At 31.6% G+C, this 26,475-nt stretch overlaps 1 protein-coding gene across 1 annotated transcript; it reads right to left on the bottom strand.

Moving 5' to 3' along the window:
* Positions 1 to 551: 551 nt before the first annotated feature.
* Positions 552 to 4,655, bottom strand: LOC146956330 (protein CUP-SHAPED COTYLEDON 3-like). Its single transcript, XM_085728450.1, has 3 exons — positions 4,210 to 4,655; positions 2,088 to 2,353; positions 552 to 1,257 (listed from the first exon to the last, which is right to left on the bottom strand). The coding sequence occupies exons 1-3, from the start codon at positions 4,376 to 4,378 to the stop codon at positions 865 to 867; spliced, it is 828 nt and encodes a 275-aa protein (XP_085584576.1). The 5' UTR covers positions 4,379 to 4,655; the 3' UTR covers positions 552 to 864.
* Between the last annotated feature and the right edge of the window lie 21,820 nt (positions 4,656 to 26,475).

Raw genomic sequence — 26,475 nt, 5'->3', positions numbered from 1 at the left:
TTCCCTTACCACAACCGAACAACGTTGTTGGTTGTAAATGGATTTGTCGTGTTGTAAGAAGATCCATAGAACACCCTCAACAAGTACAAATCGCATCTTGTAGCCAAAGTGTTGCATCGACCTATAGGTTTTGATGCTAGTAGTACCTTCAGTTAGATTCCATTGACCGTTTTTGTTATGTATTGGTTATAGATTTAGCTCAAGTGTGATGTGTGTTCTTCATAAACGTTGTGCACCTTGTAATTTAATTCAATCAAGAACTAAAAAATGGTTGAGAGTTTCACCTAAATCCTCGCAATTCAATTTGTTAATAGAGTTTAAGGGATATCCAACTCGTTCCAAAATGTACAAAATAATGGTGTTAATTAATTAACCACTTTGCAAGCAAGCTAAATAATAATTACAACACCAACTGAAAAATACCAAACATGAATTAGACTTGATTAAATTTGCTAATAAACCAATTTCAGAATAAAGTTTTGATATACTTATTCAGTACTTTATCAACATCATCAAATCATTCTTTTGTTTATCTGACTTGTGTTCCAACGTTTAAGAAATGTTCACTTAATTATATATAGAAAAACAAAATGTACATATCACGAATGAATCATAATCATAATCAATATTCCCCCTACAAATGCTAATCAATGTGTATAACCCCCTCCCAATAACCAAATGAAACCCTAACCAATCACACTGAACACTTGAAAGAAAAAGAAAAAAAACCTATAATCCCAATCATGCACGTGGCATGCCCTATGAAGCCAAACACTATATATGATTACATCACAAAACCACAAATTTCCGTAACTTGAGAGATAAGAACCATATACATAATATATGTACACATCATCATACTTTTTATAACAAGACCATGCTATTATTATCAACCTCGAATCTCATTCCTTCCATGTCTGATGAGGCCACACCATCATGATGATCTTCCAAATCCATGTCCCACAAAAACCCATATCCATCATCACATTTAGGACTAATTTGAGTAACACTACTACAATTGTTGTTTGTTTCCTTAGAAAATTGAAGAAGATTCATCAAAGAATTATTTTGGTTCTCATTTAAATGACAATGGTGGGTTGTCATTGAAGATGAGAAAGAAGCAAATTGGTTGTACCCAATTGGCATGGTTTGGTTGGTTAGGGATGGGGCTATAGTCTCATACATTTCTTGTGGACTTAATTTGGCATTATTTTCTGTCTTGCCTTTATGAAATACTCTACACAAAACCCAGTCTTCCTGTAATCAACAAAAGTTTGAACTAATTAGCAAAAAATGTGAAACCAAAATAACTAGATTTTTAAAGAAGCTTTAACATCACACCTAAAATACGTGAGAATCATTTCTTTTCCACTTATGAAATATTCTATTCTATCCAATTCAATCAATGACAACAATAAATCTCTTAATTAAGATTTGGACCAAAAAAGTCCTCACATACACATTGTTTTCCTCTATCTCAAAAAGATGCTAAATCCAATCACTCCTCCAACTTTCTCACCTTATTTTAAATAGCTAGCTCTTGAATTTTGTTTCCACGTCAAGTTTATTAAAAAAACTTAATTAGAGATTCTTGTAAGAAAACTTGAATTTATTCTACATTGATGTTTTTTATACTTATAATTAGTCAATCATTTTTAATTAATGTTTTAATGTTTTTTGAAATGGAACTAATGTTTAATTAATTAATTAAATCATTAGATCTAGTAAGATAAAATATCTCCATCAAGGTATAATAGTAGTTCTCAATTCTCATCAAAGCGCATTAGCTTTAGTGGATCCTCACACTACTAAATGGACATTTTAATTTCTTTTGAAAAATAAAAAAGATTACAACTTGCTTCTTAGGTAGCCAATTTTTTTATTTATACCTAATAAAAACTACACATATAAATGACTCTTCTTATTAAACCCTCACAAACCATAGGCTTCATCACACTCCCTTTATTATGTGGCAATTACATTATGCAAACGCGTAAACTTAAAGATAATAATAATCGTGATATAACCTATCATTGTCACGTTTGAAAATTGATTGAAAGGTAAAGAAAAAGTAAAAATAAACGTACCTTAGGTGGCATATGTGGGGTCTCCAACCTAAACTCATGCATGATCCAACCTGTTTTGATTCCATTTGGAGCTCTATTCCTATAGAACACTAGAGTTTTCCTCATTCCTACAACCTCATGTGTGATTGGATCAAACACCGTTCGATCCTTTCCTGTTGCTTTCCAATACCCAGATGTTGTTGCCCTATTGGTTCTAAAACCTGTGGCATATTTACGGTCACGAAAGCTGAAGAAGTACCATTCAGTTGCGTTGAGTTTAGCCACCTCTGAATAAAAATAAAAAAAAACAAAAGCACGCATGCATGAATAGAGATAATAGGTCAATTTTTAGTACCATATGGAAAAACATGTGACTTAGGTAGGTAAAACAAGGGTGTTAGATAGATAAGAATATAATCTAATATCATTGTGTGCAAATAATTAATTGTTTCTAAGTACGTATTAGAATAATTATGACAATAATGACAAAAATAATTTGGTTTTGTTTATGTATGAATATGATGATCACGTTAATTAGCGTGTCAATTAGTTCATAAATGACATGTAATTTTCAAGTTTCCAATTGAGACGGATAAAGTGACCTAAGCATGTTATTTTTGGGGTTTCAATTTTCAAACGTGATTTGCTATATATGTGTAATTCCGTTCTCTTTGTATTTTTCAGTTTCACCCCATTTACAAAAAGAGGAGTTTGTTTTTAACATGAAAAATTGCTTATTGGTATCTAAAATAAGCACAAATTATCTTAGAACTAGCTAGAAATATTTCCATAAGCTAATGTTTGATTAATTTCATGATTGTGTCTAAATTCAGAAACTAGTTGAAGAAGATACAAGCATTATGCACCTTACAGAATATTCGCAAAGCATGCTTAAAAGATAATGTTGATTATCTATGTAAAATTACTGAGAGAATAACGTCCAATTTTACCATCAATAACGATAATTTTTTTAAAAATAATTGTGTATATTTTGTAGACTTTAATGGTAGACTATCAAAGCAAAACAATAATTTACACTAAATTCCTATTTTGTATACACTTTAAATTCCTATTTTGCTTTGATAGTGTATACACTTTAAATTCCTATTTTGTATGACGACTTTCTTTTTTAAGTTTATATATTGAGTGAATATATATTAACATAATTTCTAGTTATATATTTTATGTTACAATTTATGACAAGGTATGGAAGTAACCTCAATTATCATTCACAAAAGAAGTAGCAAATGAATGCAAAAGCCCAAAACATTTGTGTGAAAGATCAAATGTTGTATGGAACAGTCATGTGCATGTGTATTTAATATAGACTTAAATACATGCAGGAATCAGAAAATAAAAGATAAATAGATAGATAAACATAGAGAAAAATAGTAAGTTTGAAAAAACATGTAATAATTAATCAAATGAAAGTGAAAGGATAGAATATTAACCACAAAAGTAAAATACCTAGAGAAGCCGTTTTAACCGCATAAAGAAAAGCAAGAAGAATATTTAGAATCTTCATAGTTTGATTTTCATAGAGATCATAATAATATTGTTTGGGACGCGTTTACAGCAGAAAAAAACAACTAGGTACAAACTTCACAAAAGACAAAAGCAATTATGTAAAACGGCATAATCAAATAGTACCATATTATATAAAAAAATTATTTATTGGAAGAGACAAGTATATTGATGAAGAAGTTTCCCTTAATAGCCTTAATCATTGAAGAACTGAACAATAAACTATTAACCGTAACGTAACTGCAAAACCCCATAACCAATTTTCTCTTTTATTTTATTGCACTCTCATTCTCATGATCTCATATGCTTTCTGTTATATGCAAGAACTTGCACCTTTAATTATTTCTTCTTCTTTTTTTTCCAAAGTTTCCTTCTTTTAAAAAGGCAAATATATTTCAAGTTTCAACTCATAAATAAATATAAGGCTCAAAACACAACTAAAGTTGTTAATAATATTTCTTCCAAGTTAATTAATGATGCCGTACACCATGTGTTTGTGAATGTCAATTAACCAAAGAATTAATATATGGTTAAATAAGCAATAGAAAACAAAGACAACTAATTAATGAAACTAAAATTAAAGAGATCAAGTGAAAATGATGATAAATATAATATATACCAGGAAGTTGCCAAGGCTCGCATGTATGCAAGTCAATTTCCTCCAAGGTACCCTTGAGAACATCCTCATTTGTGATTTTTTTGTAAAGGTAATGAAGGACCAATTCTTCATCACTAGGATAAAATCGAAAGCCAGGGGGAAGTGAAGCACCGACATCTCTAAGACCCATGATTAATTTTGTAAGCTAGGGAGAGAAAGAGGAAGATATATTTTTGAAATTTTGGATAGGTAGTGGGTTTATGGATATATATGGTAGAGGTGTGGATATATATAAAGTATTGAATCTATATAATTGAAGCTATAGCTATGACAGATTGCTTGTATTAAGGTATTATTATAGTAGAAAGGATGGGTGTATTTATACGGTAAGAGATGTCTTTTAAAATTTCTTTACTGTATTATTCAGGCAGGGGCATGATAGGTGTAATTTATTGCGGAAGTATTAGGAGGTCACAATTATTCAAACGTAATATTTAAACACACTCACATATTTGAAAGGGTCCTTTAAGTTTTTTGTTTTTCCCAAAGTGGTTCTTTAAGTTTCAAAAGTCTCAAATAAGTCCTTTTAGTTTTTGAATCGTTTCAAACAAGTCCTATTGTAGATAGAATAGTTGGTAATTGCTTCCTTGAACTCATTATTGGTACCAAATCTTGCTCCTAACACCCACTTAAAATTAGTCATCTTTTTAGGTATGGCAAATAGTGGATAATGCTCTTTGTTGCTATCATCTAAATCATCACCATCATCCTCTAAAATGACTTGTTTGAAACGATTCAAAAACTAAAAGGACTTGTTTGGGACTTTTGAAACTAAAAGGACTTGTTTGAGACTTTTGAAACTTAAAGGATCACTTTGGGAAAAACGAAAAACTTAAAGGACCTTTAGATGCATTTGACCTATTTGAAAAAAAGATAGAAAGATAAATGAATTAAATATATGTATTTTTAAAATAATTAAATGATAAGAATTGTGTGTCCAAATAATTGTGATCATCCAAGTATTTTGTGAGGGGATGTCGTCTGTATATGGTGCCTCTTTTTATTGTATCTTCTCTCAACTCGTGTTTGTACTTCTTGTGCAAGTTTTTGCGTTGTTGAATAAATTTTGCCGTTCAAAAAAATATTTTTAAGTATTTTCAGTAACTTAATTTGTTAGATATATGGTAGTACTCAAGTTTCAAGCAATACGGATACATAAAAATAGAATTATTTATATTGTGAGTTTATCAGTATATTCAGTGATAAAAATTATCATATATACTCCACCATTTAATCACATATGACCATATAGATATTTGATGAGTTATTTTAGCTATTAATCAATAGTGGCATCTTCCTATTTTTAGTAAAATAGTGGATTTTCACGCAGGGGAAATGATGATATTTTTCACGACAAAATAATGATATTTATTAAAAATGGTAAGAGTCATCTATAAAACTTTTTTTCTTGATAGAGAAATATGGCCAAAACCCAATCTATAAAACAATTTCTGGTCCATTCTAGAGCATTTTCAAATTTAGTCTGTTAAGTTTTCTAAGTGGTCTCCATATGTTATATCACATAATTAAGCAACACTTGATTAATTTACTCTAATGTTTAATTCCTTAAAATGTCACACATTAATATTTTAATATTCACGTTTAAGTGACGATCACTTGTGTGACGGTCACTTGAGCTTAAGAGATATATAAGTTTTTTTTTTTTTTGACAAAAGAGATATATAAGTTATGAGCACTAAAAATGTATATATCTCTTTTGTCAAAAAAATAAATAACTATAAATTTTAGTTAAATGCATTCATAATGATATATAAAATTGAATTTAAGTGTAATTTTTTATACTGTCATGACAGTGCATATAACTAAAATTTATAGTTATTTATTTTCAGCTATGTGAAATTATTAAGAAACCCTCCAAAATACAACTTTTTATTTGATTGTTATAAAGCTATCATTTACTCGTTATCTTGTGCAACAAGAATACGTGTCATACACATATATACTTTTTTGAATATAAAGGATTCCCTTTTTACCTAGAACATTATCTATTTAACTTTTTCTATTAATTTTTTTTTTTGTGTTCATTTTTAAAATACTAAGTTTACGTTTTTTTTTTTTTTTTTACCTTTTCTTGATGACGTTCGTTAACAATCTTCCGTTGCATCTATAAAAAATGATCCTGTCTCCAAGATTTCTGTTGAGGATTCGATGAGAAAACCACACCAATAACAACTTGATGTGTGGAGCAAGGGATAATTAAGCAACCAAAATCAAAGTGTATGGAACAATTAACACAAGCCAAAAGTAGAAAACAACAGCGAAAGAAAAGGAAGAGAGAACACAAAGAATTTGTTGACCCAGTTCGGTCCAAATTGACCTAGTCTGGGGGAGAGAGCAGCCCTCCGTTCCACTATATGATGAGTAGCGTTACAAAGAGATTGATTACAAGAATAAGTCTCCCGCCTAATTCTACCCAAATCCCAGCCTCTTCCCGTAACCAAGAGACTCAATCCTAATAGTGTTTCCCAAGGTGAATCAACCCACAAACCCTAGTTTTGTTGCCAAGAGACAAACTCTATACAAACCCTAGTTTTGTTGTTGCCTTTCTAAACCCTTGTTTCAGCCCTTCTATCTCTCTTAAAATAGTCTGATACAAGGTCTATATTTATAGTAAAAGTTTTGCTTAAAAATTGGAACAAATCTGCACCAGAAAATACGTTTCTGTTATTCGCTGCCAGCACACCATCGTGCCACGTTGCGACCCCATCGTGGCACGAAAAATCCAGTGACTTGCCTCACGAAATTCTTCAACCATTGTGGCACGTTGCTTCTCCATCGTGGCACGTTGCTTCTGCAAAATCCTGATTTTAAGTTAACTCTCACAATTTCAAGCAACGAGACCTCATTGGCAGTAATCCGACGTTTTTCTCATTGGAGTAGTTCATTAATCAGTATGCATTTAAATTTAATCTCATCTTAATTATAAGTTGATTTCACTTGACCCACATCACATAGTTAGTCATTAATTAATTAGTTTTTTTTTTGTTGAGAAAAGTCATTAATTAATTAGTTAGTTATATATGTTAATTTGTTTGGATTATTTGAACAAAATGTGTTTACTTGTAAATCATCCCAAAATCACGTTTTTTTGCGATAGGATCTTTTTGCATGCTGAATCTGTCTTCGTGGCGCATAATTTAGTAAACTTTGCTTCATTTAACAAAGTACCCACTTGGCTCTATCTGTTTGTTTTATTAATATCGATGTCGGTGAGCAGCCATAGGCGTATAACTATGTCACACTATAAAATTTAAATAATTAACAATAACCTGAAGCATGAATTTAATTAATTTCGTGAGCCCCGCTAAAATATAGACAGCTCTAAGAAAGAAAACAAAACAAAATAATTCATATTAATAGCTGGAATTATAATTTATGTAAGTTAAAGTCTTCTTGATACGTACTACTCATCACTAAATTATTTAATATCATATCATTTTTTATATTTAATTATTTTAAATAATCATACAATCGCGTCAGTATATTTACCTAGGGTTCGATTCTTGGTGGTCGCAATACTTGATTTTGTGTTCCAATGATTTAGTGTTAATGTGTACGAGGTTTTAGGTTCGATCCTCACTAAAAAAAAAATTAAAATTTTAAATTAATTTTAACTACATAGTACCATATCCAACAAAATCTAAGTATCAAAAATATTTCCTAGAATTTAATGCCAATCATAAAACTTGCAATATGTTTCATTTTCTATCACAGAATAACATTTTGGAACCATCCGTGTTGTGGGGTATGCGAATTTCTTTGATATGGGGTCTGCTGAGGACCTAGCTTATCTAAATTTGAATTAGTTTCTACATTATATGATTTTTCTTTCCTCATTAATTTGTTTCTCAGTGATGGAAGGTGCAAATAAGTTAGATGAGGACAAAAGGATATTTGTCACAATTTGTATCATCTAATAAATGACAATAATTGGGGGAGCATATTTGGCAGATGATGAACCACTAGGGTCCCTGCCTCTCTTTCATTCAACTATTTGATCGTACAAATAATTAAATGTGAAGATACCTTCAACTATTTAATCAATCATATAATTATTCATAAACTTCTTACACGTCGGTCTTTATATTTTCAGTTTTTAAATTTTATTTAATTTGATCTTTATGGTGTAGGATCAAAGAATCATAATTAAATCAGTGTTAAAACCACGTAGCATGTACTCCCTCCGTCCCGGAATAACTGACCAATTTTCTAAAAAAAAGTGTCCCAAAATAACTGACCCATTTCAATTTTCAATACAACTTTCATCATTCCCAATACAATATAACACTAAATAATACTACTTTTATCATTCCCAATACAATATATTCCACTTTCCCCTTTATTTATACACTTTTCTTAATCTGTGTGAAAAACCAAAGTAGGTCAATTATACCGGGACGGAGGGAGTAAACAAGAAGAATATTCCAGGATTACTTGTAAAATTGGTCACTTTTCAGTTTTCATGGTCAGATGAGGGACCCTTTTTTGCCATTGCAAGAAATGTGAAGTATGTGGTCCCAAGAGTGAAGTTTTGTAGAAACGATTAGACGGTTATTGAAAGGGAAACTGTGGTCATTGATCATCCAATTATGTTCCTGATGGAGAAACAGTGTCCATTATGTAATTTGAGATTACACTAATGTGCATCCGATCCATTAAATAATTGCTAAATTGAACTAATGATTAATTTATGAGAGTAGAAAAGGCCTCAATTTGTTTTTTAATTCACGTCTTTCTCTTTGTAAATTGTCTGTGAAGTTATTTTTATTGGACTAGCTTATTTTTAATGATATCATATTCCCATATCAATTGAATTTTATTCAGAGGTGCAGCATTACTAGCATACATCATAACATTATTGTGGATAAGTAAATTGTTAACTTCATGTCAAGAATGAAAAGTAAGAAATTGATCATGTCCAATAAAACTGATTTAGAGAAAGTTTATGACCGGCTTAACTGAAATTTAACCGAGCAATGTCGACACGACTATAAGTTTCCGTCTAAGCTTATTCGCGTAATTCACCAATGTATTTTGCCTCCTTACAAAAGCATGTGAAATGGGGAGAAGACATATAATTTTAGTCCTTTGAGAGGCATAAGGAAGAGTGATCCTTTGCTCATTAGTTATTTGTTATATGTATGAAAAGTCTTTTAACACATTATAGCTGACTAGGTGGAAGCCAAAGTGTACAGACGGGTATGGTCTTCAAAATTTCTCATCTTCTTTTTGTTAATAAATTTCTTATTTTTGCAAAGGCCGTTATTGAACAAGCTCAGTATGTTATGCATTGTCTAGATCTATTATGCCAAGCTCCAGGTTAACACTCGAAAAATGAAAATTTATTTCTCTAAGGATATTGATAGTCGGCTCCGCTATGATATTTTACTACATCTTGGTTTCCTAGAGGTCGTTGTAAACACATTGTCTAGAATAGGCTCAATGGGTAAAAACAACTATGTCTCAGTCTTCCAGAGAGAATTACTCTCTCTAAGACAGTTATTAATTCTACTTAGTACAACCATATGCAGTTTACGAAGATTCCCAAAACCATTTATGATGAGAATTAGAAAATTCAATGAGGCTTCATGTGGGGGCACTAAGCAAGGGCATAAAGCACGTCTGATGACTTGAGGTATATGTTTTCAGCTAAAGTATGATGGTGGTCTAGAATTTAAAGACCACGTCTTATGAATGAGGTTTTACTTATGAAGAATATGGAACCTTATTAACAACCCAGATAAGATTTGGTGCAAGTATTTCAAAATATGATTGACGAAGAGATGTATGGATAATTAGCAGATAATATGAGCAGAGAGGGATCCAGAACTTTTATGTAGTGGCGACAAACTCATACCTAAATTTATAACATTAAAAGTATAAAATCATTTTTTAAACTAGAATCTCAATATGTAGTGATTTCTCTCTTTTCAATGTTATAAAAATTTCTTTTCTTTATTTTTTTAATAAAAGATGCTTACAGCTAGCATTTCATTAAAGATAAGAGTAGCAATACAATGGGGTACTTCTAAATAAATATTGGAACTAGCATATAAAGTGGCTTCACTCGCAAGAGCATGTGCTACCTTATTATCTTTACGTTCAACTCACTTTTAACACAAATCAATTCTACAAAATCAATTGTCACCCCCGCAGAACCAAACATTCACTAAGTAATATCCACTAAATCCAAAATACAAATAAATGTTTAGTTAGTGTGACTATGAAAGTCTAAATAAGTTAATAGGTAGACTCACGGGTATATATGGGATAGTTTTAAAAATATCTTCAAAATATATTTGGGCTTTAAGGATTAAATTGGTTGAAAAGCTTAAATGTCCAAATAACTTGGAAGTAAAAATACGATTCAATATAAATGACATAAAGTTTAATAGGTGGGAATGTAAATGATTTGAGAAAGAAAATGTTTAAATTGAAATGTGAACAAGAATTTAAATTGCTTGAATTTTAAAAATTACAGAAAGATAAAGGAATTTTTAAGACAGTGGAAAGGTATACTTAATGTTATGGAAAACTTCAATATCTTTATGGTTTAGGAGTAGAAAAATAAGTATTTGATTATTAGTCATTTTGTGAGAACTATTATTTATAAATGAATTAAATTAAGTAATTGTCACTTGAAAGACAGACCACAATTGTGGTTACCTTGTTGAACAAATTTCAATAAAATATGTGCTTGAAACCGATACACATTTTTGTCATTTATCATAGTCCCCTGAGGGTTGTATAGTTTACTCCCTCCGGTCTCAATTGTAAGAAACAAAAAAAAAATGCACACATATTAAGAAAGTGGATTGATCACATTTAAGTCATTATAAAAAGTGATATTTTTCTAATTTTACCCTTGTCTTGGAGTAGCAAAGACATTAATGAGGTGGGTTTAGTGAGGGTAAATTTGGAATTGTGGCATTTAATAGGTTCATTTTACTATACTTTTTCTTATATTTGAGACCACCAATTTTATTTTTTTGTTTCTTACATTTGAGACCGGAGGGAGTAGGTACATAGATCATGTTCTCCACTAACCTTATTCGTTGTAGAAATGTGTTGTGACCCGACATATGTTTAATTCTTGCTTTCTTCTGCCTTCCTTTTTGTTTAACTTTCCTTATTTGTTGAATCCCTTCATCTTTTGACAGCTCATAATTGCTGATAATCATACCTTTTATAAATTGTTTGAATTTTGTACTGATGACACTCATTTAAATTTTTATTACCATGGACTTAAGCAATTCACAATTATTTGTTAGAGGGTTAGTGCCTCTCTTATTATATACAGTATCTATTTTTATTCAAAATACACTCACATGTTTAAAGCAAATGGAATGAAAGAAAATGTTTGAATTGAAATGTTGATAAATTTCTTGAAAGTTTTTTTTTTTGTGACAAATAAATTTCTTGAATGTTAAAATTTACCAAAAGATAAACGAATTTTAATGACAATGGGAGGCATACGTGATATTATAGAAAGCTTTAAGGATAGTTGTTAGTTATTTTTTTTTTCTTAAAATTCTAGGTGAGTTTGGTCTTAATGGTTCACAACATCACTCTAAACCTCAAAACTTTTAGGCTTTGTTTGGGAGTTTGGAGGGGAGAGGAGGGGAGGGGAGGGTTTTGGAAAAAAGGAAGGAGCAAGTGGAAGAAATAGAAGACATTGGGAGGAGAGGGCTTTGGAGGTTAATTTTTTACTCATAATAAAAAAATCCCCCTCATTTGGGGGAACTCAAAAATTGTATTGGGGGAGGGTTTTGGGGGGTTATGGAGGGTTTATATGAATTTTTCAAATCCAATCTATGTTGTTATAATATTCTTAAAATTAAAAGTATATTAATCATAAGTATTAGTTTATCATTCTCTAAAAAATTGTTCTTTCAAAAAATGTTAATTTTTTTGTCCATTTTTCTATATATTTCCAACCCCCCAAAGCCCTCCCCTCCCTTCCCCTCCAAACTCCCAAACAAAGCCTTAAGGGTAGCAATTTATCTTTTTGCATAAAAATTCATGTGAATTGGGTTTAGAGGGCTTTTGAGATAAACATTAAGAGATAACACTTAAAAAGATATTTACGTATTGTTCATCAACGAGGTCTTATCGTTACCACTAAAAGTTAAACACACGTCCTTATAGAGTATGAGTCAATTTTTTATCAACTATGTACACCCTCCGGTCACAAATATAAGCAAAAATCCATGTTTTAGATTCATTCAATAAATGATGTATGTGGTCTTTATTGTAGACAACATACATCATTTATTGAATGAATCTAAGATATGAATTTTTGCTTATATTTGTGACCGGAGGGTGTATACATTAATATATATTATAGGGTAACCGTTAATGATTAAATTAGCCAAAGGTTTGCTAAATTCTATCAAACAATAGAATAGCATGATGAAAGTGAAAACAACCATGCATGCATGATGGATAGATATTACTTGTAAGACTGAATTTAACTTTTTGTCTAAAATCCTAAATCAACGGGACGATGAGCATGCGCTGGAGGACACGTCAAACATATTTAGGACACATTACACGTCATTCCGACGTAGAAGTAGAAGATCATTCTAAAATAACATAATGACTATCCCTACCAAAGAAGAAAATAATATAAAAATATATTAATGATTGCAAAGATGTATTGTAGGATGAACTATGTTATTGTTAAGTTAGGCGAAGGCTCAAGGAGAATGTTATTGTTGGAGGATGAGTGACGGCTTGTTACTCCTCTCATAGCTTTAGGGCCAATTATTTATTCCCAGCTGGCTCTTTCTTGATTGCATGTCTACTATAACTATAAAAATTAGATGGTAAAAAAATGGAGACATATTTAAATGTTGGAAGGCAACTTCAAACTAACATGTTTCCTTGGTGTGTGAGATTAAATTAAAATTAATTGATACGATGTCGATGTAATTTTTATTTCCTAACATATGTATTTAATTTAATCATATTTTATGGAACTTGATTATATTAATTTTAATGTATGTATACAGAAAAGATTATACGACCAATGCATATCAATTAAACTATTTTCTATATAATCTATTTGCTATTATTATAATTAAAAATTAGCACATTTATTAGTGTAAATTATTCATAAAGTTAACTAACTACACTATAATTTAATATTAATTTTTGAATCATATTATTATATTCAATAATAATTTTTATAAAGTACTCTACAATAATAATATGGATTTTCCCCTCAAAAAAATAATAATATGGATTTTATTTTTAAAATTTGTAGGTATTTTCATTAAATGTAACTACATCCTTTCAATTATTTTAAATAAATAAATAAATTTTGTCAAAATAAATTCACTATCAGCTTGAATTCATATATCTTTACTTATAATTTTTATGAGGATAAATACGAAGTACATACTCCACTTTGTTTCGAACAATAAACAAAACTAAAAAAAAAAAAAAAAAAACCTCATATTTACTCCTCTAAAAAATGAAACCTCTCAAATTTATTGTAAAATAATCGATTAAGTACACTAATTTTTTTAATCTCATATGAAAACAAAGTGGGTGTATTTTTAAAAGTACTCTTCGTGATATTTATAACGGAAAGATGTTGAAAAAGAAATTTTAATCAAACAAGGAATGCTATAAAATTAATATGATTAAATAATGAAGTGTTTTTTTTTCAAAGATATTAAATAATGAATTTAGTCCTTCAAAAAAATATGATGAATTTAGTGACTAACAAACTGATTATTAATCGTTATATGAGAAGGTATACCATTCTCTCACACGCACATACATATGCATCTACTCTCTAAAAAATACATATGCATCTATCATAGCCTTAATATCTAAAAATAATATATATCACTTATTATATTGGTTTTAAAGATGAAACTCGTCGCTAATTATAGCGAGGGTTTTAACTTGTGTCGTGGCATATCAAATGTTATTACTATATTTTAACATCTACGTTAGTTACGAGATATAAATCTTTTATATTGTTCACAAAATTAATTTTTAGTTTTTTTTATCAAACTCAATAAATTAATCTTTTTTTTACTGTTGAATTAATCAAATTGATAAACATGATTTATTGATAAATTAATCAATTTAATTTGAAGCGGGCCCTATAAACTATAGCCAAGTCAGCATCAAATAGCAAGCATACCTATGTGGCATTCTCCTTACATTGGCGCCCAACTAATGTGTTCATTTCATGTGCGGCGGGCTTATATCAACATCGCAACCCACTATAATGGGATTATATTGTCTGGGCAATTTCTAGTGGGATCATATGTTTGGGCAATTTATAGTGTACATTTGAAGATTAGTTTGTTGTATATTGAAAAAATACTCGAACTTTAAATTAATAGTTTAAAAAAAAATTGAAAAAAAATTCTATCATTTACAATTATATTAATAAATAGTAAATATTCCTGACCAAAAAAATAAATAAATAGTAAATATTGATTACTTTTTACGATAAAATGTAAAATATTTAGTATGATTTTTATTAGCAATGAAACAGTGTTTTTTTAAAGACTCGATATTTTCTAAAATATAAATGTTCATAAAAAAAACTCACTTGGGTTAGCATGGTGGTATTGACTTGAGATTGGGAGTGTGCAATCTCATGTTCGATTCTCTCCGGTGCCAATTTAGGTGGGCTAATTTAACTTCTTCAAAAAAAAAAATGTTGATAAAAAGTTCTTAATTTTATAAATATAATGTGAATTTATTGTTATAGGAAGCGAGTGTATCTTAACACTTCACTTTGCAAGTGTACCGTAAAAGCTCCCTTATATTTGTATATATTTTTTTAGCTATATCATTGTTCCGGACTAGACCCAATGGTCCATCTCATCATGACTCATCTCCAAATCACACTAAGCATAAACCTGGTCTAATTAATGGACATAGGATTCATGCAATCTGTAGCGTCTCAACATCTTCAATACCTTCCCACAACTATACGGCCAGACCATTGAAGAATGTCGTTTGTAACGGTCCTTCTTAAGTCCTCAATGGATCCTCTGATACACTACATATATATCTTTTCTCACAACAACACAATTTACACACTTATTTCTACTTTTTACCTCTTACTCTTTGTTTTTACACTAATTTGAGCGTCAGAATGCTTACATATACTCCCATTTCCCCCATTGTCAACATAAACAAAATGTTGCTCCAATTTAGCAAACCTTCTCGGTCTATCCAAATAGTGGGGGGAATTGGGTTTCCTTCATCCTCCATGGTCAAAAAACACTCCAACCCTTGAAACTTCAAAGATGGCCAAAGAGCAGCTATGTCCTAGCATCAATGTTTGCCATACTACCCAAAAGAACGAACGACCTACCACACCTTCACCCTTCACCGATCATGGAGAAGAGGTTGCGCATATTCCTCCGGTTGCAAGAATTGACAAAATTCTTAGTAATCTGGTCCAACTTATGCATAACCAGAACCATATTATTCAAGAGCAAAACTCGCGTCTTCAACGATTTGAAAGACAATAATATTCACCGGAATAACAAAATACTCTCGTGTACCTAGAGCGATCAGTCTGATCTCGTTGTAAGAACGACATTTCTTCCCATCATCCTTCTAGAATGAGAAGGCATTGAATTCACATATATTCACTTATAATTTTTATGAGGATCAATACGAAGTACATACTCCATCTTGTTTCGAACAATAAACAAAACTAACAAACCTCATATTTATTCCTAAAAAAAAACTTCATACTTATCGTAAAATAATCGATTAGGTACAACTAATTTTTTTAAGGGAAAAGCTACTTTTAGTGAAAAATGATCCAGCGAAAACATCACGATGATTGTGGCTAATTACCCTCCTTCACATTTTACTATTTTAACCCACCCATCCATCCATGTTTTCCAATAACTACATAGGATCCAACGATACAAATGTTTCGTGAAACGCTCTGGACGTTTTTTATTGCACTTCTGTTTTTTTAATCTCATTTGAAAACAAAGTGAGTGTATTTCTAAAAGCACTCTTCGTGATATTTATAACGGAAAGATGTTGAAAAATAAAATTTTAATTAAATGAGGAATACTATAAAATTAATATCATTAAATAATGAAGTATTTTTTTTTCAAAGAAATTAAATAATGAATTTAGTCCTTACAAAAAATAATGAATTTAGTGACTAATAAATCAACTACTCTAATAAGAAATTTGATTACCATCAAATTTCCTTAATTAACCTCTTTAAAAGTGACTAAAATCTTTCTTATATAGTTATTTTTTTAACGTATTATTTTTTGAAGTCTACTTCCTTTCACTTTCTTTATTGACAATTTAGCATAGTGTTAGTGACAGCTGCTTCCGGGAGTATAGAACCATATATTAGATATTGGATAAGATTTTTAACAATGGAATATAGGATTTCAAGATCATGGTGTATATTATCTATCCTCAAGATAATGTTTCATCAAAAACTTCTTTAATCATAAATACGTCAATCAATTGCACTACGATTACATGAAAACACTTTTAGAAAGATAGGAATCGTATTTCACTTTTTTTATATAATTTTGCAGTTTCCTTGATTAAATCGTGAATTCACCATTGGACTGGCCTTTACTTTTTCCCAATATATTTTATTATAGAAACTTTTTCCCAACATTACAATCTTCATGAAAGTAACTTGATTAAAGAATCAAGCAAAAAGAAATTTCGGTTTCGTACTTGGGGTTCAAAAAGCAACCCTTGTCCCCTATTAGTGTGTGATTATTATATCCTTGTAGATTTTTTTAGAGGTATAGCCCTTACAGCTCATTAGCTCATTAGTCATTCAGTGTATATATATTATCCTAAGTGGTTTAGGTTTGTGATCTACAAATGTGTTTCGAATCCTCTAGATTCTAGATGATAACAAATTATGTGTCGGACAAGCTCATATAAAAACTTGATCTTGCTTCAATTAAGTCTCAATAGTGGATAATGAATCGATTTTCAGATTAGTTGATCTTTAGGTCGAATACCAAATAAAAAATTTCCCTGCTCAAAATTTTCCACCGATTATATAAGTATTAAATAATTATAAAAAGTTTGATCAACTTCTCATTAGTGGTATGTATCTAATTAAATATTTTTAGAAATATCGTTATCTATGAAAAAGAAGAAAGCTAGTTTTCGAATCTTTAGCCATAGCTCTTTTGTCAAAAAGGAAATGTAGCATAGCATGCCTTTTATTAGCTTGGCAACATTGCAAGGAAGTCCACCATCAAAAAGGAATTTTATACGGACCACCAAAAAAAACTTGATGACTTGTGAATAAGATCCATGGCTCTCTGAAATGGATAACTGATCTGTCAGAAAGACACACAATTTAGGACTTCATGTCACTTTCAATTTAAATATATATATATATATTTGGTATGATATGAAAAAAGGGTTTAATTAAGAAAAGATATTATAACGATACAACATTGAAGAATCTTCTCTGATAACTTCAAAGTGCATGAAATTGATTTCTACAAGTATAAGCATCATCCCCGTCAAAAAAAAGTATAACACCATTAGTATCAATCAAGTACAGTGAGGCCTGGAGTATGATTGGGTACATTAAGAGTTGAATAATACATGGATCATACATAACAATCAAAATTCACAATAATTAGTATTAAATATGTTTCGAGTTTATTAAATTTATAAAAAAAAAATTAGTTTTTACTTTTTAGTATTTTTTTTTTTTTAAGTCCTCAGATATTATCGCTGCTAAAAATATATTGAAAGAACTGGAAATAAAAATAAACTTTGTTACAACGCATATTTTAATTGACTTGACATTTACATGGCAAGTAATCTTCTCCCTCTTATCGGCTTCTTCTAAAATACAAGCTCTTAACAATGTTCCAATGATTGAATAGTTCTTTTAGTATGACCATCTGTGTTGGAACACTAGTCATTCTAGTGAAGAAAGTTGGAAAGAAAAACACTATGAAAGAACTAGTGTGTGGGTGTGACTTAAAAATGTCCCACATTGGAGAGTCACCCCAACTAGTAAGTGTTTATATAAGGGTGGGGTGACCTCCAAGGGTGTGCCCTTGGGGTGCCCATTTTTGTGAACGGGTGAACGCTTACAAAAATGTATATATCACACGCGTGACGACGCCGCCGCCGTCCGACCGGCCGGGCCGGGCTTGGGCTTGGGCTTGGGCTAGAAAAATTGATATATATATTTTGTCACTTGAAAATGTTAAATTAATTAATTAATTTTTCATTATACGAAAGCGTTACGCGTAACAAATTGATGTGTTACATTCCGACCCGTATCCAGAAGCTTCCGGATATTTCCAATTAAGAAAACGCGTTTGCTTGAGGATTAAACAAACTTAATCCCCAAGTCACGCGTTTGCTTAAGGATTAAGCAAACTTAATCCCCAAGTAACTCTGCCTATAAAAGGAGAGCTCGCCCTACTCATTCTACACACCGAAAATTCACAGTCGATGCTTCCTGTGTTTTTTCCTCTCTTCTCCCTCCGACTTGTTTTTAACAAGTTTCTTCTGCTTCTACTCCTTTCTGTCCCTTCGGTATTAAGAGTGTTCTTAAGACCATAGTCCCTTGGTCTTAAGTTCATAGTCCCTTCGATAATATATGATTCTTCGGAATATATAGTACTATTAAGATCATATTAAAGAATGATCTTAACAGTATGTGTGTGTGTGTATATATATATATATATATATATATATATATATATATATATTATTTTAAAGAGAAATGGTGGTATCACCATATTTGAGTGGTCGTAGTGCCATATTCATGTTTTGGAGAAGTTAGAATGGTTGTAACACCATATTTGAGTGGTCTCAGCACCATAATAGAATGGTAATAATACCATATTAATTTGAACGGTTTCGAATAGAGCGGTTACGTACCGTATCGAGTGGCTTCGATCAAACGATTGAACCATATTTTGAGGGTGTAATTCTCGAACGATTTTTCTACAGTGCAGTAGTTAATCTAACAGTTGTAGCTGGGCTTGTTTTATCCTGGAGGCGGCGTGGTTGATAGTCTACCTTGCACAACTTTGGGTAGTGCCACGAAACGTCTTAAAGAGAGCGACCTGGTCGTGACTCAACCTAGTAACAACTTCGGTAGATGATAGAATTTGGAAATTCAAATTTAACAGTTTGGAAATCCAAAAACAACAATTTTAAGACGTTTCTATATGCTATGTCTACCGAAGAAGTTACATATTGAGGTTAAGTTGTCCCTAAATACATTAAGGATAAATCAAGCTATAGATTTACATCTTTCGAATGAAACGACGAAGTGATTGTTGTCTCAATCAACAACACTAAAAATTTATTTGATGAAAACAATAATTTGTTACAAAACAAATTATTAGTTACTAAAAATTTATTTGATGAAAACAATAATTTGTTACAAAACAAATTATTTGTTACAGAACCAAACAAGTTTAGTTTGTTACAAAACATAAAAAAAATTGTTTGGAGCAGAAAATAAAATAATGCAAGGCCGTTATTTTGTTATGGTGAATTCTAAAAGTGTTTTGTTAAACATTGATATCACGTACTGGTTTTCAAATCTTTAACAAGAATTGATAAACATATGCATCGATCGCTTTACATAATCCAAACTTGTAAATATGCAATAAGGAAAATAAATGGAATTGTGAAATTCTATTTATGTTTAAGAAAGAATCTGAATTTCAGATTTCTATTGAATAAGACTGAGTTGACTCAGACTTAAAGAGAGACTTGTGTACCATGCACTCTTGTGGAAAAAGATTGCACTTTGATGGTATGTTAAAAATTAAATTCTCCTTCTATGTTATTAGTTGTGTGATTTTAATATTTGACATATCAAAATTGATCACGAACAAGTGTTTAATTTTTAAACTTGAGTAACTTGGACTTAATTCCGAAGTTATATAATTAAACAATTTTATTTATTGCAGTCAAGATATATGAATCAAAAGTTCATATAAATTAGAATTTAGAGGATATGAATCTCTAAACATAATGATATGTGTTAATTTGATGACACATAAATTAGAAATGATAAAATAATATTTTTATCATATTTATTGATGACTGTGAACTTTGGAAAAATAAAATTGATATGCTTGAATGTTCAATTTTTTATAACGAAAATTGAAATTTATAGAGTACCCAAGTCTAAGAACAAAAATTCTAATTGAGAAATTTTTGAAGAAAAGACAATCCAACTTGTCTTATTTTTCGAACTTGGGATTGTCTGGACTATATTAAGATCCTAGACCCCAAGAGAGTTGAACTCACTAGTAGAGCCTATGAATGTGTATTCATCGGGTATACGATAAATAACGAAACATATAGGTTTTATGACCTAAATGTTAAAGTGATCATAGAATTTAAAAGATGTCGAATTCTATGTAAATATTTACCCCTTTAACTAAAGAATAGTGGGGGCACTAGTGGGGGCTCTAATGGGAGCACGACATTAGTGGGGGCAAAATAAATTTCCCTTTAAAAAATTAAGAACTAGTGGGGGCACTATATCTAATCACATTCATGTAATTAGAAATAGTTATGAAAACATCATACAAGATGTTATAGAACCTCAAGGAGGTAAGAAAGCTAAAATTGCTAAAGAGTATGAACTTGGTTTATACATTGGAAGAAGATTCATTAAGCCTTAAAGAAGTTATATCCTCATTGGATGCTGAATTATGGCAAAAGCAATAAACGATGAAATGAATTTTCTAGAGTCTAACAAAACATGAAACTTGGTTGACTTGTCTCATAGTTGCAAAACCAATCGGTTGTATTTGATTTTTTGAAAAAAAAAAAGGAACTAAAACCTGATGGTACGCTTGATGAATACAAGGCTTTCCTTGTAGTCAAAGGTTTTAGACAAAGAGAAAAATATAGACTTCTTCGACATTCATTCACCAGTCACTAAAATCATATCCATAAGAGTACTAGTCCCTTTAGCCGCCGTTTATAACTCGATAGTACTCCAAAAGGATGTGAAAGTTGCCTTTTTATGGTGAACTAGAAGAACAAGTCTATATGGAACAACCTGAAATTTTTTGCAATTCATGGACAAGAAAACAAGGTCTGTAAGTTAGATAATTATTTGAATGGTCTAAAATAAACTCCTGAGGAATGGCATGAAAAAATTTGACATTCTAATGTTATCGAATGAGTATAAATTGAATGAAAGTGACAAATAATATTTGCACGATCATATGTCTCTATGAAGACGACTTGCTCATATTTGATTTAAAGATTCATGTCATGAATGATGTGAAATCATTGTTTATCAACAACATTGATAAGAAAGACCTAAACAAAAATTGAAGTAATTCTTGGTTTCAAGATTACTAAATCAGAAAAGATAACTTTTTTGATAAATCTCACAAGTTGAGAATATCTTAAAGAAATGTAATTATTTCACCGTAAACTTGCAATCACATATTATGATCCAAGTGTAAGAACACTTGAGATGGATTTAGAAAAACAGAATATACGAGCATCATTGGCAGCACTTAGGTATGCCACTGAATGTATTAGATCCGACATTGTCGATGTCGTGAAACTCTTGTGCAAGTTTACTAGTAGACGGATGGAAAGCATTGCCATGCTATAGAAAGAGTCATGAGAAGACTATGACTCTAAGATTACTTCACTAGGAGTAACATATTGAACCTAAATGGTACAAGATATAAAAATAGAACGTCTTTCAGATGAATATTTAGCGACTAGTGTTTGCACATTGAGCATCACTAGAGGAGTTGTTTGTTAAAACAAATGATATTGACTCAGTCCACTATGGAATGAATTTGAGATGAGAACACTAGAGAAAAACTAGTGAAGAAGCAAGTTGGCTAAGATCCTTGCTAGCTGAAATCCCCTTATGGGATAAACCGTTGTCAGCTGTGTTAATTCATTGCGATAGTACCGCGGCTATTGTAAAGATTAAGAATCGTTATTACAATGGTAAGAGACTACAGATAAGGCGAAAACACAGCACGATTAGAGAGTGTATCTCTAAATGGAGCGGTTAGAGTTGATTTTGTACGTACGAATGAAAACTTAGCTGATCCTTTGACGAAAGGACTTAATAGAGAGAAAGTCCAAGAAACATCCAGTAGGATGGGACTAATGCCTATAGCCCACAAATGATGGTAACCCGACCTATATATGACTGGAGATCTCAAGACTTAGGTTCAATGGGTAAAAACAAGTCATGAAGTGGTAGAACATGCTATGAGAGAAAGAATTTAGAAAGCATGATCCTGCAGCGAAAGAAGGATGAGGTAATAGTAACTCTTAATGAGATCTATACTCTATGTTGAGTGGGGTACACAGCTACAGGAGTACCCTTGATAGACTCACCTATACGAATGTGGAACTTAGGCCGGTCCTATGGAATTTCGAGGCAGAATTCCTAGAGCATTCGTTAAAACCGGGATACACGTGCAGGGCCTTAAAACGCACGGGCTTTTAGAATACACCTATGAAAAGGTTTGTGTGTGGATTCTATGTCTGAGATAGAGTTCAATGCAGTAAGCAACTCTTGTTAAATCAGAATACCTTCCACTATGCAAAGGTTCAAGTTGTTGGCGGCACCTTTGTATATTAGCAAATCTTATGGAAACGTTTTACGTTATTTCTCGAAACCATTTTGAAGTCAAGTGGGGGATTGTTGGAACACTAGTCATTCTAGTGAAGAAAGTTGGAAAGAAAAACACTATGAAAGAACTAGTGTGTGGGTGTGACTTAAAAATGTCCCACATTGGAGAGTCACCCCAACTAGTAAGTGTTTATATAAGGGTGGGGTGACCTCCAAGGGTGTGCCCTTGGGGTACCCATTTTTGTGAACGGGTGAACGCTTACAAAAATGTATATATCACACGCGTGACGACGCCGCCGCCGTCCGTCCGACCGGCCGGGCCGGGCTTGGGCTTGGGCTTGGGTCGTGGGTTAGAAAAATTGATATATATTTTGTCACTTGAAAATGTTAAATTAATTAATTAATTTTTCATTATACGAAAGCGTTACGCGTAACAAATTGATGTGTTACATTCCGACCCGATCCAAACCCGTATCCAGAAGCTTCCGGATATTTCCAATTAAGAAAACGCGTTTGCTTGAGGATTAAACAAACTTAATCCCCAAGTCACGCGTAAAACGCGTTTGCTTAAGGATTAAGCAAACTTAATCCCCAAGTAACTCTGCCTATAAAAGGAGAGCTCGCCCCACTCATTCTACACACCGAAAATTCACAGTCGATGCTTCCTGTGTTTTTTCCTCTCTTCTCCCTCCGACTTGTTTTTAACAAGTTTCTTCTGCTTCTACTCCTTTCTGTCCCTTCGGTATTAAGAGTGTTCTTAAGACCATAGTCCCTTGGTCTTAAGTTCATAGTCCCTTCGATAATATATGATTCTTCGGAATATATAGTACTATTAAGATCATATTAAAGAATGATCTTAACAGTATATATATATATATATATATATATATTATTTTAAAGAGAAATGGTGGTATCACCATATTTGAGTGGTCGTAGTGCCATATTCATGTTTTGGAGAAGTTAGAATGGTTGTAACACCATATTTGAGTGGTCTCAGCACCATAATAGAATGGTAATAATACCATATTAATTTGAACGGTTTCGAATAGAGCGGTTACGTACCGTATCGAGTGGCTTCGATCAAACGATTGAACCATATTTTGAGGGTGTAATTCTCGAACGATTTTTCTACAGTGCAGTAGTTAATCTAACAGTTGTAGCTGGGCTTGTTTTATCCTGGAGGCGGCGTGGTTGATAGTCTACCTTGCACAACTTTGGGTAGTGCCACGAAACGTCTTAAAGAGAGCGACCTGGTCGTGACTCAACCTAGTAACAACTTCGGTAGATGATAGAATTTGGAAATTCAAATTTAACAGTTTGGAAATCCAAAAACAACAATCTGTTTGCATAAGATAGGCTATTCTAGCCCAAAATCAATTCTCTACAGTGCCAAAAGCAATTCTAGCCAAAAACAACGTGTTTGGTTCAGCTTTTCAGAATTGCTTTTATCCTCCAAAAGCAATTCTCCATGAAGCTACAAATCCTAGCTTCTAGCTTTTCTAGAATCAATTCTCCTTAAACAACGTGTATAGGTTTGTATATTTTATTATTACAACATGTTATTTTACTTTATTGCCCTTTATCAATTCTCATTCTTTATCAATTCTCCTTTAGCTATGTCTATTTTAGTAATTATACATTCAAAAGCAATTCTACATAATTGCATCCAAACATAAATCATTTTGTTTAATCAATTCTACATAATTGTATCCAAACATAAATCAATTCTCTCAGAATCAATTCTGTCAGAATCAATTCTATCAGAATCAATTCTCTCAGAATCAATTATATTCAAAGCTGAACCAAACGGGCACTAAGCTCTTCATTGGCCTGGTTCTCAATGTGTGATATTGACTTCCCCAAAATTTCAGAGTTTATGTTATACTCCCTCCGTTCCACAATAGATGACCTATTTAACAATATATAATATTGACTTAACATATTTTGACCGTATTTTTTTACTAATATACAAAGATAAACATTATCATGTAAGATGTTGTTGGATTCGTCTCGATGAGTATTTTTAAAATATTAAATTTTTATAATTTTTTCTAATCGAGAATTAAAGATATTAAAGATAAAAAATATGCATTGATATATGTGTCAGAGTCAACTGTGTCAAGTAATATGGGACGGAGGGAGTACCATTTAATACCAGATTTATTTAAAATAAACCAAAGCTTTTTTAGTTGACTTGAGTTTTAAGGTGTTAAAAAACATAAGAAGGGGGTGGAGTTAAGTCGAACGGAAGGTGAAATTATTGATGATTCTTCCAATCAATCCGATTTGTATACGTTCAAGGCGGGATATTTGTCTTCATAAAAACTTGAGTCATGTTAATTTGTGCCCTAAGGGCGCATGTTAAGGAACCCAAAAAAAGCAACTTTGCATTGAAAAACATGATATTTTAACTTTTTAGAAGTTGACTACACGACTTTTGAGGCGTATATTTCAATAAAGAGCTCTGTGCCCTAGAGGGCACAAGTTAACATTTGCCTAGAAACTTTTGTGGGTTAAGTGGGTGGGATATTTATAAACCTAAGAAGGAAGGAAATTTTGAAAGCAAAATATGTATTAGAAGGTGTAGAAATTTGGGGGGCCTAACGGTGAGGATTGCTTCCTCTATATAAACTCTTATCAAGAGTCTTATCTATACGATGTGGGACATAGAAGGAGATGATGATTTTAACTCATTATTGTTTTATTCTAAGAAAGGGGTCCAAGTATACTTTCCAATGGTGGAAAGACATTTGTGATCTTGGAAAGGTAAGGTGGTGGATCAATGTTGTTTTTTTTTATTTTGGTAAGAAAAAGACAAAGAATGGGGAAGCTACTTCGTTTTGGTGTGATCTTTGGATAATAAATTTGCCGTAAGCGAAATGTTTCCAAGGATCTTTCCTACGACAAATAAAAAAAATAATCTTCTATTAGTGAGATGGGGAGAATGGTCGATGGGTCTTTTGGTGTTGAGGTTTTTTGTGGCGGAGAAATTTCTTCGAATGAGAAAAATTACTTTTTGATGATCTCAGCGGGGGTTAATTGGTGATTGTCAATTGAGCGATGGGAAGAATTTTGGATTTGGAATCTTCACCAATCTGAAAAAAATTTGGTAAATTTTTTGTATTTATAAAAAAAAAATAAAAAAAAAGTTTCTTCCCAATAGCAATCTAAATGCGGGTTTGAGAAGAGGCAAGAAAGCTAATTGGCTAGTTTGACGACGACTAAGGTTTAAACTTTTGCTTGACAATTGTTCCTTCATAAATTATCAACCCGTGGAGACCTCTCAAAAAGGGAGATCTTTCACGGCGATACAATGGCGGATTGTGTGGGTGTCCGGAAAATTTAGAGGAAGAGGATCATCTTGTTTTTACTTGTCATTTTTTCGGCAAAGTTCAGTACCATATTTTTCAAATGGGTATGAACAAGGGTGATTTTGCTGGGAACAATTATTTCTCTTTTTGAACATATTTTCTCATCCTCTTTAAATTTTAAACATTGTAAAAGTTTGATGCTTATTTAGCATTCTACCATTTGGGAGATTTGGGAGGTGAGAAATGGTGTTATCTTCTCAAATAAAAGTCCGAGTGTAA

The sequence above is a fragment of the Medicago sativa genome, chromosome 1, assembly GCF_051527215.1.
Source record: "Medicago sativa cultivar Bolivia chromosome 1, Bolivia_mono, whole genome shotgun sequence".
NCBI lineage: Eukaryota > Viridiplantae > Streptophyta > Magnoliopsida > Fabales > Fabaceae > Medicago > Medicago sativa.
The sequence above is the reverse complement of the archived record's forward strand: the minus strand, read 5'-3'. Positions and strand labels throughout refer to the sequence as shown.